This window comes from Zonotrichia leucophrys, chromosome 2, assembly GCF_028769735.1.
Source record: "Zonotrichia leucophrys gambelii isolate GWCS_2022_RI chromosome 2, RI_Zleu_2.0, whole genome shotgun sequence".
In the NCBI taxonomy this organism is placed as follows: Eukaryota; Metazoa; Chordata; class Aves; order Passeriformes; family Passerellidae; genus Zonotrichia; species Zonotrichia leucophrys.
The window spans coordinates 652,049-669,747 of record NC_088171.1 but is presented as its reverse complement, the minus strand read 5'-3'; the positions used below and the strand labels follow the sequence as shown (position 1 = coordinate 669,747).

General features: G+C 51.6%; 1 protein-coding gene across 2 annotated transcripts in view; it reads left to right on the top strand.

Annotated features, from left to right (window-relative positions):
- The window catches only part of SMARCC1 (SWI/SNF related, matrix associated, actin dependent regulator of chromatin subfamily c member 1), a 71,330-nt gene that overhangs the window by 30,599 nt on the left and 23,032 nt on the right, over positions 1–17,699 (top strand). For both annotated transcript variants that reach the window (XM_064703720.1, XM_064703721.1), the window contains exons 18-23: positions 531–644; positions 2,311–2,370; positions 6,433–6,691; positions 8,434–8,595; positions 16,701–16,756; positions 17,563–17,677. In XM_064703720.1, coding sequence (XP_064559790.1) covers positions 531–644; positions 2,311–2,370; positions 6,433–6,691; positions 8,434–8,595; positions 16,701–16,756; positions 17,563–17,677 — 766 coding nt within the window. The remainder of the gene's footprint in view (positions 1–530; positions 645–2,310; positions 2,371–6,432; positions 6,692–8,433; positions 8,596–16,700; positions 16,757–17,562; positions 17,678–17,699) is intronic.

Here is a 17,699-nt window from a genome sequence, read left to right as displayed (position 1 = left end):
GGGGAAATGTCCCCTTGCTCAACAGCTGGGAAATGTCCCTTGATAGCTGGGGAAGTGTCCCCTTGCTGGGCAGCTGGAGAATGTTCCTTGTCTGAAGGCTGGGAAAATGTCCCCCTTGCTGCCCACCTGGGGGAATGTTCCCCTAGCTGGGCAGCTGGGGAATATCCCCTTGCTGGGCAGGTGGAGGAAGTGTCCCCCGTGCTGAGCAGCTGGGGGAACGTCCCCTTGCTGCCCAGCTGGAGAATGTCCCCCCTTGCTGGGCAGGTGGAGGAAGTGTCCCCTTCCTGTCTAAGCAGCTGGGGGAAATGTCCCCCTTGCTGAGCACCTGGGAAATGTCCCCTTGCTGCCAGCTGGGCCCAGCATCTGGGGCAGTTCTGTGCAGAACCACTCACACACTGCTCAAACACTGTTTCAGTGTCTTGGGCTTGTGTTCAGCTTCTCTGTCCAGTCCATGTTCTGTGGGGTGTTGGTCTGAAACCCTTGGATAGTTTTCAATTGCTGCCCCTCTCCCCTGTAATGTTTGTTCCCAGGTTCCAGCTGCCCAGCAGATGCTGAGCTTCCCTGAGAAAAACAAGGAGAAGCCAACTGACCTGCAGAACTTTGGCCTTCGCACTGACATCTACTCCAAAAAGACTCTGGCCAAGGCAAGTGTCCCCTCCAGCTCCCCATGAGCTTTGTTGTCCCCCAGGTGTCCCCCACTCTGTCCCTGACGTGACTTGTGTTGCTCCTCCACTCCTGGTTTGGATGTCTCCCATCCCTGTGCAGGACACTACAGTGGGAGGTTGTGCTGGATTCTGATTTTATGGGAATAAAGCCATGGACAGCATCCCAGAGCAGTGCACACTGCCAGCCTCAGCTGCCAAGCTCACTGTGTCCCTGCATGTCCTGCTGGAATGGCTCAGCAGCAGCAGCAAGCCACCCAAGGATTTGGGACACAGAGAGCTTCCAGCAGGATCTCTGCCTCTCCTGGTTCCCAGGGTGACACTCAGGGACCCCAGAGCCCACTGCTTGGGTGTCCTGGGGCCATTGCAGGGGGTGTTTGGGCACTGTCATTGCAGGGTGTCACACAGGATAATGAAACCTGGGGACATCATTGCAGTGGGGTGTTGATTCCACAGCCTCCTGCTATTCCCTGCTCGCTGGGTGTCCCTGGAGGTGCTGTGGGAATGCCAGGGTACCTCAGCACAGCCTCCAGTGGGAACTGGGACTCTGCAGAGCTGGGCAATGCCCCTCATGGGTGGCATCAGGCTGATTCCATGTCATTGGTTCATTGCCCTCAGAGGTCACTGTTTAAACCTAAAAATAACTATTTAAACACTAATTACCCCTTCAGACCATCCTTTAAAAACCCAACAACCCCAAAGTAGTTCTCGAGGTATTTTTTGTAAGGTTGGTCCATCTCACATTTAATGGATTGACTTTTTCACTCGTTAGGGGAGGTATAAATGCTCTCCAAATTGATGAATCTGTTGGTGGCTGTGGGCTCTGGCTCTGTTTACAGGGGCTGTGAACTGGAGCAGGTTTGTTGGCAGATTGCCCTGTTTGGTTTCTGTGTGCTGGGGCTTTGTGGAGAGCAGCAGTTGGGTGACTCACATTGATTAATGTTCTGTGTGGGTTAATGAGCTGTTTGAAATGCATCTGGAGATAACATTTATTATCCTAAATAGCCTCTTCCTCTCAGTCTAGCACGGAGCCATCCAGTGGTGCTGGTGTTCCTTGGGAGCAGGTCCTGAGCTGCTTTTGTGCTGGGTCAGGGTGTCACAGGAGGGGAAGCTCCACCATGGATTTGGAACTTTTATCCAGTCTGAGCAGTTTACTCAGATTTGGGAGCAGCAGCCCTTGGAGCAGATGATCCTGCTGGAGTTACTCTGCCTTCTCACATAGCTCACCTCCCTGTACAGAGTTGTTATTTCTCTACTGAGTTACTGATGAACTTGGAGATAAATTCACTCATTTTGGACCAGCCCACATTGTGCCCAGCCTGCTCTGCCTCCAGCACTCACAGGGGGTTTGTTATTCAGGAAAACCCTCTGTGCTGTGTGTGCAGGCACAGATCAGTGGGAGAGGAGGGTGCAGATCCCTTTGCTTTAGCTCAGAAGGCGTGGTGGGAAGTTGGGATGTGTGAACCCAGCTGTGCCTTCACTGAGGAGTAAATCATGGACCCCTGAATGGAGTGACCAGCTGGAGGGGGAGGTTTGGGTGGATCAAACCACAGCTTCTTCCCCTTTCCTCCTCAGTGTTTTCTCCTACAAGGTTTTGTACAAGAAGTCCTGTGTTTCACCTGCTTTTTTCCCCTCCTGTCTTTTGTAGAGTAAAGGTGCAAGTGCTGGCAGAGAATGGACAGAGCAGGAGACACTGCTGCTGTTGGAGGTGAGTTCATGAGGCCCAGCCAGGAGGGGTAGATCAGGCTTTAAAAATCCACATGTGCGTTTTTTGGAGTTAAAGAATGACTGCCATTGTGGCTACAAGAGTGTTGCTCCCAAAAAGAGATGTCAGGAGCATCTCTGTGAGAGAGGGGCTGCCTGTGTCTGAGGTTTGCTTCTAACTTGGATCTGCAGGCCAGAATGAAGCAATTAACAATTTTGTATAAATCAAGAACAGGTTTTACAGTGCAGAGAGGTGCTTTCATTCAGCAGGACTCGCTGACAGTGTGAAATGATGTCACTAATTCAAATAGTGGTGAATAATTCAGGTAAAGGTTTGCCTGGCCCTCAGATACATACTTGGGAGTTTTGATTTCCAAGCTATGCCATAGCTCAGGGAAGCAGCTCGTTTTGGAAGCTGAACTGGTTGGGAAACAGTTGAGGCCACAGAGAAGGGAAGTTCTTCAGCAGCTCCTTCATCCCATCTGTCTCCTCCTTGTTTTCCTGTAGCTCAACTTGGGGTGTTCTTTGAGCTTTTTCTGGAAGTCTACCAAAAAAAAATCCTGAGATGACTCCATGAGGTGCCTTATGGTGCAGGCTGGTGTCCCCAGGTGGCTTCCAGGGAAGCTCTGGAGCACATGGGGATGGGTGGATGGCTGGAACCCTCTGAGGAGCTGCAGAGGGTTCTGGGCTCTCACATCAGGGCAGTTTCTCTCTGCTTCAGCACAAGAACAATCTCAGTGGCCTGAAATAATTTAAAGTGCTGCCACTTCCTGCAAAGAAAATATCTTCTCCCCAGCTTTGCTTTCACAGGAACATTTTCCTGATGTAGAGGCTGCATGGCTGATTTCTTTCTTTTAAGGTAATTCAGAGTTCTGAGAATTCTAGTTTGGGGCTCTGTTTTTGTTGGGTTTTATTTGCAGAGCTCAGAGCAAACTGAAATTGCCTGGTTGTTACAGCTTTTTTGTCTTCCCATGTGTCAATAAACCCATTGAAAAGTTAATTTCCTGGGGAAAAGCCTGGAGGATGGACCTGTGTCAGTGCCAAATGAGCAGCTGTGATTCAGTCTTCACACATATGGAGTGTGGTCATCAAACAGACAAAATCTCCCCTTTTTTCCTATTTATTTTAGGTTGATATTCACTGTTTAGCCAATACTTTTCTACTGGCACATGGAAAAATTTTGCTTACAGGGTGTAAACAGCTGTTTTCCATGGCATTCTTGTAAGGAGAAACAAGGCTAATGCCTTGATATACTGACTTCTTTCCTTTTTTATTTATTTAAATATATTATTTAAATATCTAATATTAATAGTACTGTTATTTAAAATTCATTGGTTTGTATGTTTTTAGCTTATGGTCATACACTTCATGCTATAGCCCAATGAAATAATCCAGTGACATATACTGTGTTTAAAACAAACCAAAACCCCCCTAAATCTTGAGATTGCAATTCTGTTTAATGAGTTTAAATTAATAATGTTTTTGTTCCTCCTTTTTCATGGACTTGCTCCATGAATAAATCAGTAAAGAGTATATCAGTTCAAGCATAAGTAATTCTGCTGTAACAAGCCAGCTCAGTCCAATTAAATCCTCAGGGTAGCTTTGGGCAAATAGATAGGCAGCGAAGTTCCAAATAATAAATCATATCTGAAATATAATTATTGGCCTTCTGCCTGTTGACTGAATAATTTGGGGAAGGAAATAGAGCTTTCCTGCCCAAAGCAGCCTCCCTGCACAGCCCTGTCCATGTCCCCACGGCTCAGGCAGAGTTAAATGCATTTTCAGCTATTTTTAGGAAGGACATTTATTGCGAGCGAGGGTTTGTCTGGCTGGAAAACAACAGACGGGGAAGGAGGAGGAGCAGAAAGCAGAAATTTGGGGGTTGAGAAGCAGAGCTGATCTCGTGTGCCAGTGGGGTTAAAAATGGAGATAGGGACTGAGAGGTGAAATTAGGGAAAGGGAAATAAGGGCTGAGCAGAGAATAAAAATCTCCCTTGAGTGTGCCCTGCTGAGCTGAGCTGTCCTCTGCTCAAACCCTTGGGGGTCCCAGGGGCAGGAGGAGGGCTCAGCAGGGCTTGGGGATGGTGGTTCCCTGCTGGGGAGCAGGCTGGCCACTGCAGCCTGTCCCAGGGCATTCCCAAGCCCAGAGCTCTCCCAACCCCTCCTGGTGCTGCTCGGGGTCTCCAGCAGCTCCTGGGTGCTCTCCCCAGCCAGCTGGGTGTCCCAGCACACCCCACCTGCTGCTGGGAGGGAAGGAGCAGGGAGCCAGAGGCTTTCTGGAGCCACGCTGGGGCTTTTCCTCTTCCACCCTAGTTAAACAGTGAGACCTGGCTGGGAGAGAGGAACTTCAGCTGGGTTTGAGCTTAAATCACTCTGGGAGATGCTGCCCACTGAGGCAGCTTGGGCATGTCCCTCCAGTTTGATCCATGGTGGATCTCTGATGCCTTTGGATTGAATTATCTGTCCTTGTAGCCAGTTTGCTTCCACATCTTTGCAAACAGGAGCATTTTTGCAAACATTTTCCTGACCTCAGCTGACCCTCTGCAGCCTCAACGTGCCTGAGGGCCCCGTGCAGGTCAATATTTTGTCCTTGAGGAATTCTCAGAGCTTCTGTTTTAACTGAACAAATGCTAAAACACTTCAGAGCTGCTCTGAAGACAGCAGTGTGTTTGGAAGGGACCTTAGAGCCCATCCCACCCCACCCCTGCTGTGGGCAGGGACACTTTCCTTTATACCAGGTAGCTCCAAGCCTCCTCCAGCCTGGTCCTGGTGTTCCACAGAAGTTGGTGTGTGTTCTGGGCCCTTCCCAGGTGGAGGAACTCTGAGCACCAGGCTGGTGGCTCAGTTTGGATCTTCCTCTTGTCCCTGGGAGCTGCTGAACCCCCAGCACAGGAATGTTGTGTCCCTGTGTGCTCTGCTCTCCCACCTTGGGCATGTTCTCCTTGGGACCTCTGGCAGATCCAGCTCCAAGCTCTCCCTCCCTCTCTGAGAGTTCAGTCAGCCTGGAAGGTTGAGATTTCTGGGAGTTGTCAGCTTGTGGGAGAGATTTACTTAGGAAAACTCATTTTCACACTGAACATCTTCTGCCAGGAACTCAAATGGGTTTTTGCCTTTTCTGGGTGACTGCACCATGAATCCTCTCAGAAATGTAAAAGTTAATGATTCAGGATATGTCAGTATTTATTTTGTACTGTCCAGGTACTGCACTAAAACAATTTTCAGGGAAAAAATGTCTTGTTAAGGAGTAATAATTTATTAGGCTGTGACTTGGACAGTTTTACAGGATTAATGTGTTGGTTTTTCAGGAACTAGTGCAGGCCTTCAGTAGCTCCTTGCTGTTGAATTGTTTTATGACTTTTATTGAAGAAGTTTAAAAATAACTGGAATTCAGAATTATGTCTTTGATATGATCGGCAAGTTCTTACTTCATCAGGTGCCTTATCTAGCTAGTAATGATTTGTTAGCCCTGATTTTAACAGAAATCACACTGTGCACAGCTCCTGCCGAGCTGGTCTCTCCTGGCTTCAGGGTGTGGGATAGATTTCCCTCTTTTCCCATGGTCTATCGGTTTGATGCTTTTCCACTTCTATAGCATCTGTTGGATCTAAAGACTGGATTTCACCATCACAGCCAGTCCACATTTGGAAAAAGAAATAGAGAAATAGATGCTGTTCCTGTCCCAAAGAGCTTCCTGTGTTCAGAGAGGGAGCAGAGAGAGCGTCCTTGGGGGGAGTGCTGGGAATTAAAGGATTGTGAAACTTGGTAGGAAAGGCAGATTTAGTTCTCTGTGGAAGCAAAATGGAGAAACACCTACTGTGCAAGTATTAGTAAATCCCAAGTCCTCTGACAATTCTTTCTGATACAGTAACAGCATCCACTCCTCACTGATACCTCTGGGAAATTCTCACATTTCTTACACAGATCATTTTGATGCCAGGAAAACCCCATTTTCAGTAGTTGTCTGATCCCCATTTACTGCTCCATCACACAATAACCAGTATGGATAACCCTTCAGCCCACAGCAGCGTTGCTTTCCCCAAGTAGCCGCCGCTTTTGCCTTTTGCAGGCCCTGGAGATGTACAAGGACGACTGGAACAAGGTGTCGGAGCACGTGGGCAGCCGCACGCAGGACGAGTGCATCCTGCACTTCCTGCGCCTGCCCATCGAGGATCCCTACCTGGAGAACTCGGACGCCTCCCTGGGCCCCCTGGCCTACCAGCCCGTGCCCTTCAGCCAGTCTGGGAACCCCGTCATGAGCACCGTGGCCTTCCTGGCCTCTGTGGTGGATCCGCGCGTGGCCTCGGCCGCTGCCAAGGCTGCCCTCGGTACGGCACAGCCCTGGCCCCACGTCCCTTTGCCCCACGTCCCTCGCCCCCTTTGCCTCATGTTCCTCGCCTTTTGTCCCTCACCCCTTTGCCCCACGTCCCTCGCCTCACATCCCTTGCCCCATGTCCCTCACCCCTTTGCCCCACGTCCCTCGCCCTTTGCCCCGTCCTCACCCCTTTGCCTCATGTTCTCGCTTTTTGTCCCTCACCCCTTTGCCCGCGTCCCTCGTCCTCACCCTTTGCCCCACGTCCCTCGCCTCACATTCCTTGCCCCACGTCCCTCGCCCCCTTTGCCTCATGTTCCTCTCCTTATGTCCCTCGCCCCTTTGCCCAACGTCCCTCGCCCCATTGCCCTGCATCCCTCGCCTCACATCCCATGCCCCACATCTCTTGCCCCTTTGCCCCGCGTCCCTCGCCTCATGCCCCACGTCGCTTGCCCCTTTTGCCCCACGTCCCTCACCTCACATCCCTTGCCCCACGTCCCTCGCCCCTTTGCCCCACGTCCCTCGCCTCATGCCCCACGTCCCTTGCCCCCTTTGCCCCGCATCCCTTGCCTCACATCCCTCACCACCTGCATTGTTCCCCCTCACCCCATGTCCCCCACCCTGTGTGTGCCTGCCCCTCCAGCCACAGGGGTGCAGAGTCCTCAGTGAGCAGTAAAACACAGGAGTTGGAGGTACAGTTATGTAGGAGAAGCTCTGCTCTCCCCAGGTTTGTGTTCTGCTTCCCTGAAATCCCATTTGCAGCCAGGGTGCCCTGGTGAGGCACAGCTGGGGTGTGCTGTCCTGCTCTGGGCTCCTCAGGACAAGGAGCTGCAGGAGAGGCTCCAGCAGGGCCACAGGGATGTTCAGGGCTCTGGGGCTGCAGGAGCTGGGCCTGCTCAGCCTGCACAAGGGCAGGCTCCCAGGGGATCCCATCAATGCACACAAATCTCCCAAACTGTGCCAGGAGAAGGTGCCAGGCTCTGCTCAGTGACAGCACCAGGAGCAGCGGCACAAACCAAACCCCAGCAGCAGGAACAGCCTCTGTCCATGGAGGGGCAGAGCCTGGGACAGCTGCCCAGGGGGGCTGGGGTCTCCTCTCTGGAGCATCCCAAACCCAGCTGGGTACAGCCCAGGGACCCTGCCCTGGCACGGGGCTGCCCTGGGTGACATCCAGGCGCTCTGTGTGAAGTTGGAGTGGCTCCAGAAGGCCACTGAGTGCCCAGGAATGGCTGATGTTGCCTTCTGCCCTCACTGCTCCTGATGTGTTTGCACCTGGTGGTTGATGTTCCTCTGAGTACTGTCACCAGTGCAGCTCTGGGTGAAGTCAGTGTGGATCTTGCAGTTTTCCTGTTTTACCTGTGTGAAATTACTTGCCAGAGATCCTAGAATTCCCAGACTGGACTGGGTTGGAAGGGGCCTTAAAGGGATCTCCTGTTCCACCTCCTTCAATGGGCAGGGACATCTTGCTCTAGAAGGTTCAAGTCTTGAGTGGACATTGGATGTGTCCACTTGATAAAATAGTTAATCCAAATTTTTTCCTTGTTTTTCCACATAAAACACAATATTATGTAATTGGAAAGAGACTCTTTTCTACCACACCTGAAATACAGAATCAACCACCTCGTGTGAGAGGAAGGAACTCAGCTATTTGAGAATTCCCTTTGTCCCAGGGTTTACCTGCGCACCAGTCAGAGAAAATGTGACGTAATTTGCTGCAGAATCCCCAGGATGTCTCATTTTGTGTGTCGTGTCCCCCAGAGGAGTTCTCCCGGGTCAGAGAGGAGGTGCCCCTGGAGCTGGTGGAGGCCCACGTGAAGAAGGTGCAGGAAGCAGCTCGAGCCTCTGGGAAGGTGGATCCCACCTACGGGCTGGAGAGCAGCTGCATCGCTGGCACAGGCCCTGAGGAGCCTGAGAAGATGGGTGAGTGCTGCATCCCCTCCTGAGAAACCCCAAATTCTCCTCCTCCAGCAGGAGATGGAAGTTGTGGGGAGGGAGAAGGGGATGGCTCATTCTGCTCACAGCAGGATTGACTTGGACACTGAACTAAGGATTTTAGGGCTACCTTGAGTTCTAGGAGTTTGTTCTCCTGCTCTCACTGTGTGGAAATGCTGTGGCTTGGGGTGCACAGAGTGGGCTGACCAAAAATACCAGAGCAGGATGTTCCATTGGTTGGGTGTTGGAGAATTCAAGGCAAAATGATAGTCATGGAGTTTTTGCATAGAAAGCTGTGCAAGACCTTCAATCTAAAGTGACTAAATTTAGTATTAATTCTGCTAAAGTAATGCAATTAATTTGTATTATTAATACAAATCTGTTGTCTCCTTATGATGCTGTGCATTTAGCTACAGTTTTGTTTCTGCCTTTGTGGTGTTTAAGCAAGCAGGGGGGTTTGGGCAGTGGGTTTAGGGTGGATCTGGTACTCTGAGTGTGCTGCTCACTGTGGAGGCAGCAGCAGAGACATTTCTGATGGAGTGCTGGACTGGCACATGATAATCCAGCCCTGGCTCTGGGTGGGCTAGAATTCTGCTGGGCTTTACCTGTGTGTGTTAACAAGCTCTGGTTTAATTTCTGTGGTGTTCAGCAAATATTCTGCTGTTAAGTCTCTTCTCTGAAAGCCTGCCTGGTGCAGATTGGTTCCTGGTTGCTCTGGAGTGTCAGAGCAGCTCCCTGGAAGTGAAGCCCTGTGTGCCCCTCTCTGCTGGCCCTGGTGGCTGCCCAGCAGGAGGAGCAGACTCTGTTTACTCCATCCCCAGGGCTTTTGCTCTCCTCGTTTGGTTACAGATCCACAGTCTTGTCACTGCTGCTTTCCCTCAGCCCTGTTGGCTCCTGCTTTGTTCAGCTTATCACAGTTGATTTCAGTGACTGGACGTGAGCAGGCACGTCTGGCTGTGGGTGAAGCTGAGCAGGATGGGATGGAGCCTGACTGGGAGGCTGGTTTGGGATGTGCTCCTGGCCTGCAGAGCTGCCTGCTGTCACCCTGTGCAGGGACACGAGCAAGGTGCCAGATTGAGGGATGGCATCACGAGGGGCTGTGCTCGCTGCTCCTCACTTATCCACTGCTGCCCACAGAGGGCTGCTATTTATAGCTCCTAATGGCCATTGCAAAACTACCCAGTAAATCAGATTGCAAAATGCCACTTAAATCACCAAGATAGTTTTTAATTAGAAAAGAAGCAAACAAACCACTCAGCCCTTCTGTCGCACGTCTCAGTTGTGCTCTCAGTGGGACAGACTTGCCATGAGGCAGCTCGGTGCTTTGGGATGGTGGGCATTGTGTGCTGGAAGGGAAAGAGAAACATCTGGAACATCTGCTGCTGCCTGCTCCTCAGAGCTGACAGCAGGCATTGAAGCCGTGCTGGAAGGACAAGCTTTGGGTTTATTTACAAGTCAGCTATAAACCAAATCTCCATGTTACTCCATCTGGGGCTGAGTTTAATTTCATAGCTGTTTCAAAATAAGGTCAGCTTAAGTTAAATTTTTCTTCCAGTCTTTGTTGCCCTTTCCCATATTCCCCCAGTACAGGTGTCACTGTGGATTGTTAAGGATCATTTCAGTTGGTAAAGCCCTCCAAGGTCAGAGTCCCAGCTGTGCCTGGTCCCCACCTTGTCCCCAGCCCAGAGCACTCAGTGCCACCTCCAGCCCTTCCTGGGACACCTCGAGGGACTGGGACTCCAAACCTCCCTGCGGAGCCCCTTCCAACATTTAACAACCCTTTCCACGAAGGAATTCCTGCTGATGGGCACCCTGAGCCTCCCCTGGCCCATCCTGAGGCTGTTCCCTCCTGTCCTGAACATGTCCCCCTGTGACACATTTGCTCTTGGACTTTTCCCCGTTGCCAGGCTGCAGATTGGCCCTTTGTGTGTGCCCAGGCTGGCAGGGGGTGTGAGGTGCCCCTCAGTGGGTCTGGGCCTCCCAGGGCAGGTTGGCCCTTTGTGTGTGCCCAGGCTGGCAGGGGATGTGAGGTGCCCCTCATGGTCTGGGGCCCTTGGCAGGTTGCCCTTTGTGGCCCTTTGTGTGGGCCCAGGCTGGCAGGGGATGTGAGGTGCCCATCAGTGGGTCTGGGTCCGGGCAGTTTGGCCCTTTGTGTGGCCAGCTGGACGGTTAGTCCCGTCATGGTTGGGGCTCCAGGGCAGATTGGCCCTTTGTGCCTTGTGTGGGCCCAGGCTGGCAGGGGGTGTGAGGTGCCCCTCAGTGGGTCTGGGGCTCCCAGGGCAGGTTGGCTCTTTGTGTGTGCCCAGGCTGGCAGGGGATGTGAGGTGCCCCTCAGTGGGTCTGGGGCTCTTGGGGCAGGTTGGCCCTTTGTGTGGGCCCAGGCTGGCAGGGGGTGTGAGGTGCCCGTCAGTGTGTCTGGGGCCCTTGGGGCAGATTGGCCCTTTGTGGCCCTTTGTGTGGGCCCAGGCTGGCAGGGGGATGTGAGGTGCCCCTCAGTGGGTCTGGGGCCCTTGGGGCAGGTTGGCCCTTTGTGTGGGCCCAGGCTGGCAGGGGATGTGAGGTGCCCCTCAGTGGGTCTGGGGCTCCCAGGGCAGTGCCAGCCCAGCAGCTCGGGGTGAGCAGTGAGGGGAGCTGGGCCCGGCCCCGCGGCGTTAATGCGATTTGTGCTGGGCTGTGACTAATGGAGTAAATTAGGGCAGGAGCAGATGGCTCTCCCTGGGGGAGCTGCTCAGCCCGAGTGAACTGGGTCACTCAGCAAGCTGTGGTGCCTCCCACCCCCCAGAGCTGGGCACAGGGACCCCCAGTGTCCGTGCACAGGCTGTGCCATGGGCTGGGGCTGTGCTCGGACACTGGGGTTTGTACCTCAGAGCTGGGCAGGGCTGGGAACGCCTGCTGGGGCTTCCAGGTGGGAGTGAAAGCCTGCTGGCTGTTGGACTGGCATGGAATGAAAGGATGCTGGGCTGGAAGGGACCTCAGGGATCACCCAGTGCCAGCCCTGCATGGCAGGGACACCTGCCACTGTCCCAGGTGAGCCCTGGCCAGCCTGGCCTGGGCACTGCCAGGGATGCAGGGGCACCACAGCTGCTCTGGGCACCTGTGCCAGCCCCTCCCCACCCTCCCAGGGAACAGTTCCTTCCCAATATCCAGTCTAACCCTGCCCTCTTTCTCTTCAAAGCCATTCCCTGTGTCCTGTCCCTCCATCCCTTCTGTGATGGAACCACAGAATGCTGGGTTTATATTTAAATGCAACCATGGCTGCAGTGCAACTATCTGCCTAAGGTTCCATACTAGAATTAAAGTTCATTAATTGATGTATTTCAAAAGTAAAATTATATTAGAGCTCCATAATAATTTTAAAACTATTTCATATCAGTGAATTATAGTCAATATGGAATGTGAAAAGGGAAAATGACTGGAACAGATTGGAGGAGCTTAAGTTAATACCCAAGAATCTCCTCTTCTAAGTCTTCATTGTTAGGTTTTCTAAGAGCTGGTGATAATTCCTTTTAAGTTGATAAAGTGAGGCTTCAGTGGAGTTGGGAGGAGACTGGAGTGGTTCAGATGCTGTGGTGAGTGTGGTGGGCTCTGTCTGCTGCTTTCATAGGGTCACAGAAAGATCTGCTCCAAGGTTTTAAAACAGTCCCTCACAGTAAACACCAATAAATACCAAGAGCTTTGAGTCCTGCCCCAGTGCAGGCTGTGGAAGGAATGACTGGGGCTGCTCTGCAGCTGTGACAGTGACAGTGGCCTGAGGGGAGCAAGGGAGGATCCAGCAATTTGGGCAAAGGAGCAAAGGAGGATCCCCTCTTTGGGCTGGGATTCAGCTCCAGAGAAGGGGAATATCCAGCACACCTGTGGTGATTAATGATTTCTAGGAAGTCTTTGTTGATGTCTTTCCATGGTTAATGACAGGGATTTCTCAGGGCAGCCTCTGCAGGGGCTGTGCTGGAGCTACCTCAGCATTTCAGGTCTTAATCCCACAGATATTTCCCCTGACACCATCCTGGGGGCCTGAGCTGGAGCTGCTCTGTGCCACTGGGTGAGGGACTGGTGGTTGGATTTCCTGCATCCCATCACCTGTAAATGGTGCTGGGGAGGGTTAAATTCACCATTTTGGGCACGGGTTTGAGTCATTCCCAAACACACATACACACTCTAGAAAACCACACACAAGGAGGGCACATACACTCAGTCATTTTAGTCATGTTTGGTAGGGAGATTCCTCTGCTGCTGTCCAGGGTGAGAACTCTGAGGTGATGGAAGCATTCCTAAACCAGTGGATTCCAGAGTGCCTGGGGGAAAAATATTATTATAAATTACAATAATGTAATAATAAAATTATAATAATAAAATAATATAATAAATAATAATAATATAATTATAATATAATAATATAATAATAATATAGCTTTGCATGTGTCCCAGAGGCTGGATCTGCACCCCCAGGGGCTGAGCCCATCACTCCTCTCCTGCTGAATCCTGTGGCTCTCACAGGAGCTGCTATGGCTTTCCCAGCTCCCCAGGCTTGCCCTGGAGCCCCCCGGTTGCTGAGCCCCCAGGCTGTGCGAGGCAGGAGCTCTGCTGGCTGTGCAGCCCTGATTTATGGTGGGAAATGTCAATGATGGTTTAGATAACAGCATCATTATCATAGCCAGGGCTGGGATGTTTCCTCAGCTATCGTGGATTTCCTCTCCATTAAATATTCATGTCCCAGCCTGGCTGTGACAGGCTGTGTTGCCTCAGTGAGAGCAGAGGAGTCTGGGCTGTCTGGAGGGCATCTTAAACTGTTTGCAGAGCTGCAGCTCAGGCAGGTGACTGCACTGCTGTTTGCAGAGCTTTGTTTGCTCCTCTCACTGCAGCAGAGGTTCCTGCATCTCTCTGGTAACACAGGGAGATGTTTCACAGGTTTCCTTGTTGACCTGAAGGCCATTTGAGTTCTCTGTACAGTCACTGGCTTGGGCAGACCTCAGCTCTGAGTTAGTAAAAAGGGCTCAGTGTTCTTGGAGGTAATGTGAAAAACGGAATAAAATTCCATAGAAACAGAACGGCTGCTGGTTCAGGTGGAAAGAGGGGCTTGGAGAGGTGATGATTCCTCATCTCCCAGTGGATTTTCCCTCTTGAGAGCTGTCCTGGGGTGGCTCACAACCATCTGCCTCTTCCTGACCTGAGAAATGTCCTTTCATTCAGGAACAGGGACAGGAGGAGAGGGAGCAGCCTCAGGATGTGCTGGGGAGGCTCAGGGTGGACACAGCAGCAATTCCTTCATGGAAAGGTTGTTAAATATTGGCAGGGGCTGCCCAGGGAGGTTTGGGGTGCCCATCCCTGGAAGGGCTGGGGTGGCACTGAGTGCTCAGGGCTGGGGACAGGGTGGGCACTGGCACAGGGTGGACTCCATGGTCTCAGAGGTGAAATCCAGCTTTAATAATTCTGGGATTCTGTGATCCCTGATTCCCACATCCTGCAAGGTGCACTATCAACCCTGCTGAACAGAGTTCAGGAGCATCTTTGGGGCAGGGGAAAGGATTTCAGGAGTTTTCCTTAAAGTCAAGGCTTCCCCTTTGTCCCAGGCTGATCGATTCCTCTGGGATGTATTTTCAATAAGCTCATTAGATCACTCAGGAAAATCAGTGCAGTTGTGTTTGTGTCTGTGCCAGGGCCAGAGGCAGTTCTGCCATGGCTGTGCAGAAGGTCAGGCGTGTTTGGGGCTTTGTGCCATCCTCTCATTTTGGAATTAGGGATTGTTTTACCAGACTCTACTATTTTGAGGAACTCTTCATGGAGAGGGTGTTAAATGTCAGAAGGGGCTGCCCAGGGAGGTGGTGGAGCCCCAGAGGTGCCCCAGAGGTGGCACTCAGTGCTCTGGGCTGGAGACAGGCTGGGGATCAGGCACAGCTTGGCCTCCATGGTCCTGGAGGTCTTTTCCAGCCTCAGTGACCCTGGGATCCTTTGAGCAGCCTGTGGTTTAAACCCCAAACCTGCTTCCAGCCAGGCCAACTCATTTCCCCCAGACTGACAATGGATAACTGAAGCTGTTGTCCCTGTGTCCCACCCTGGCACCTGGTGGCCCTGGGAGCTGCTGTCACTGCCTGTCAGGCCTCTGCAGCTGATGCACGAAAACACTTTTCAAAACCCATTGACCACAACCTGTGTGAAGCTGTCAGCCTCATTTCAACCTCACATGTGCTGCTGCAGCCAGGACCACAGGAGGGAGGCTGTTGGGATAATCAGGGTGTTGGAATAATCTTGGTGTCACACGTCCCTTCCTTCCAGGTGTCCCTGGGCTTGGGAAGGAGCACCTGGGCTTGGGTGGTGTCCATCAGTGTGTCCGGACACCCAGGAGGCTCTGAGCACTTGGAGATGCTCTGTGTGCTTTTCCTTGAGAAAATCCTCCCTGAAGAGTGGCTGGGAAGCAGTTTGCCTTTCTGGGATGTCCTGTTTGTTTGGAGCTCCTGCCTGACAGGGGGGTCAGGCTCTGCTCCCAGGGAACAGCCTCAGGCTGGGCCAGGGGAGGACACCAGGAGGAATTTCCCCATGGGAAGCGTGCTCAGGCCTTGGCAGGGGCTGCCCAGGGCATTTTGGAGTGCCCATCCCTGGAGGTGTCCCAGGAATTCCTGGATGTGGCACTCAGAGCTCTGGGCTGGGATGAGGAGGGGATCAGGACAGGGTGAGCCTGATGGGCTGGGAGGGCTTTCCCAGCCCCAGGGATCCTGGCATCCTGTGCATTTCTCCACAGCAGCAGCAGCATCAGTCCCTCAGCAGCTGCCATGGTCCTTGGAGGGCTCTCCCCTGGATCCCTGCAGTGTCCCAGGGCAGGTTGGAGGGGCTTGGGGCACCCCAGGACAGCGGGAGGTGTCCCTGCCATGGCAGGGTGGCACTGGATGATCTCAATGATCCTCCCCACCCAAGAATGTAAATTTAGGAATTTCTATGCAGTATTTTTTTGTTTGAGTTCCACCAGGCTGGGCACACTCAGTGTTCTGCACTTTGTCTCTCCTTTTTTGTCTCAAAGGATTGAATCCAGCTTTCTTTGTGAACCCTTCCCTTTCCTGGAGGAATGACACTTTCCAGCCCAGTCTGGAACTCTGCTCCTAGGCTTGAAAGAGCTGTCTGACAAAATCTAATCGAGATTTTCCCTGTGACATTATTGGGTCACTAAATCCTTACTCTGAGATAAAACCTGTGAGGGAGAGCGTCCCCAGCCTCCCTAAATTGAATTATGGTGGCAGATAGTTCAGATAAGGGGGTTTATCATCTTAAAATAGGCCAAGAGGAAAACCATTGTCCTTCAGTCAGACATTTTAGTTGGTTTTTCTTATATATGGAAGGGACTTGTGTACAAATTTCTCTACAGAGCTGTTGCTGTTCAAGAAGAACGCTTTGTACCTTGTTTTTCGTCAGTGTAGCACACAGGAATTAGCAGGAAAATGAGGATTACTGAGAATGAACCCCCAGCACCAGCTGATGTCTTCAGAAGCTTAGAGATGGATCAGGGCTTGTCACCAGCAGTTCTGCATCACCCCAGTCCAGGATCTAAATAAGCTCCTTTAATGCCTCTAGATAAATGGTGAAATCCTTGGCCAGGACCATGAGCTTCCTCTTGTCTCTCCTTGTAGAGCTGTGGATAAATTAGAATTCCTTGAACTTCTGAACAATCCCACAGAATATTCTAGAACATTATCCAGGCACCTCCATGGTGTTTCCATGGCTGGCTGTTATCCCCTGATCTCCAGAACCAGCTGTCATTACAGAAACATTTTAAATTGTTTTGTAAAGCAATAAATGAATTTCCAAGGCCTGTGTCCTGAGCACAGGATGCACTCCCAGCTCTCCCAGCACTCCTGCTATGAGGTGCACCCATCCAGCACCTGGATCATCTTTATTATTCTCACTTCAACACCAGTTGGGCTTTGTCTGCTCTGGTTTAGGGCTGGGGGGGTGGAAGTGCCCCAGGAGCAGCCTGGGCTGTGGCAGTTCAGTGCTGGCCCTTTGCTGAAGCCACACTGGTGGAGAGCAGCAGCTTTCAGTTAGCCCAGAATAGAGAGGGGCTGTGGGGACAATTCTAAAACCCTAAACCCTCCCTGTTTGTTTCTCAGATGGAGCTGAGGAGGAGAAGATGGAAACGGAGGCAGAGGGGCAGCCAGCAGAAAAGGTGAGTTTGGGGCTGCTGGCAAGAGGCTCCTGGCACTCAAATCCTGGATCCAGGAGGTTTGGGGTGCCTGTGACACAGGTGACAGCTGTGACAGTGTGTGTCTGCTCCTGGCACTCAGACCCTGAATCCAGGAGTTTTGGGGTGCCTAAATTACCTGCTAAATTACTCTAGATTTAAATTATTACTATTTTATTTGTTTATGTATTAATATAATTACATTTAATATGTATTTTAATAAAATGAATATTTTAATTATATATGTAAATTAATTTTAAAATTTTTGTTTATTTATTATTTAATTCCTGCTGAATTCCTGACAAATAAATGGAGGTGTTTTTTTCTGGAGTCTGCAGCAACAGGAGATATTTCTTGTTGCCTCCTTCAGCAGATGAGGAGTTCAGACTAATTGGGGCTGATCAGTGCAGCCTTGGGGTTATTTCCCACTCTGTTTTCAGGTAGTTCTGCCTCTCTGATCAACAGGGACATTTGGGAAGAGATAAGTGAGGAAGACTCACTCAGGGCTTGGAAATCTGCATGTTCCCAGACATCCCATGATTCAGTGATCTTAGTTTAGGAGTTTTAGTGCCCACAGAATAACCCAGCTTGGCCTGGGTCACTGTTCTTGGCCCAGTTTACATTTATTTTTATTCACATTTTGGGTTTGTCTGTCAAATTTGGCTCAGGCAGCAGCCACCCTTTAAAATGTAACCGCTTCCAGTGTGGTAAGGAATTCGTGGGAAGCCATGCCCAGAGTTAACAGTGAGTACCTTGTCTCCCTGCCCCTGTCCCCACTGCCATCCCCTCAGGTGGAGAGCAAAGCCGAGAGCGAGCCCGAGGAAGGGGAGAAGGTTCCGGAAGGGGAGAGCGAGCGGAGCGTGGACAAGGAGCCCGAGGGCGAGGGGGCTGCGGAGCCCAAGACAGGTGAGGAGAGCTGTCCCTGCTG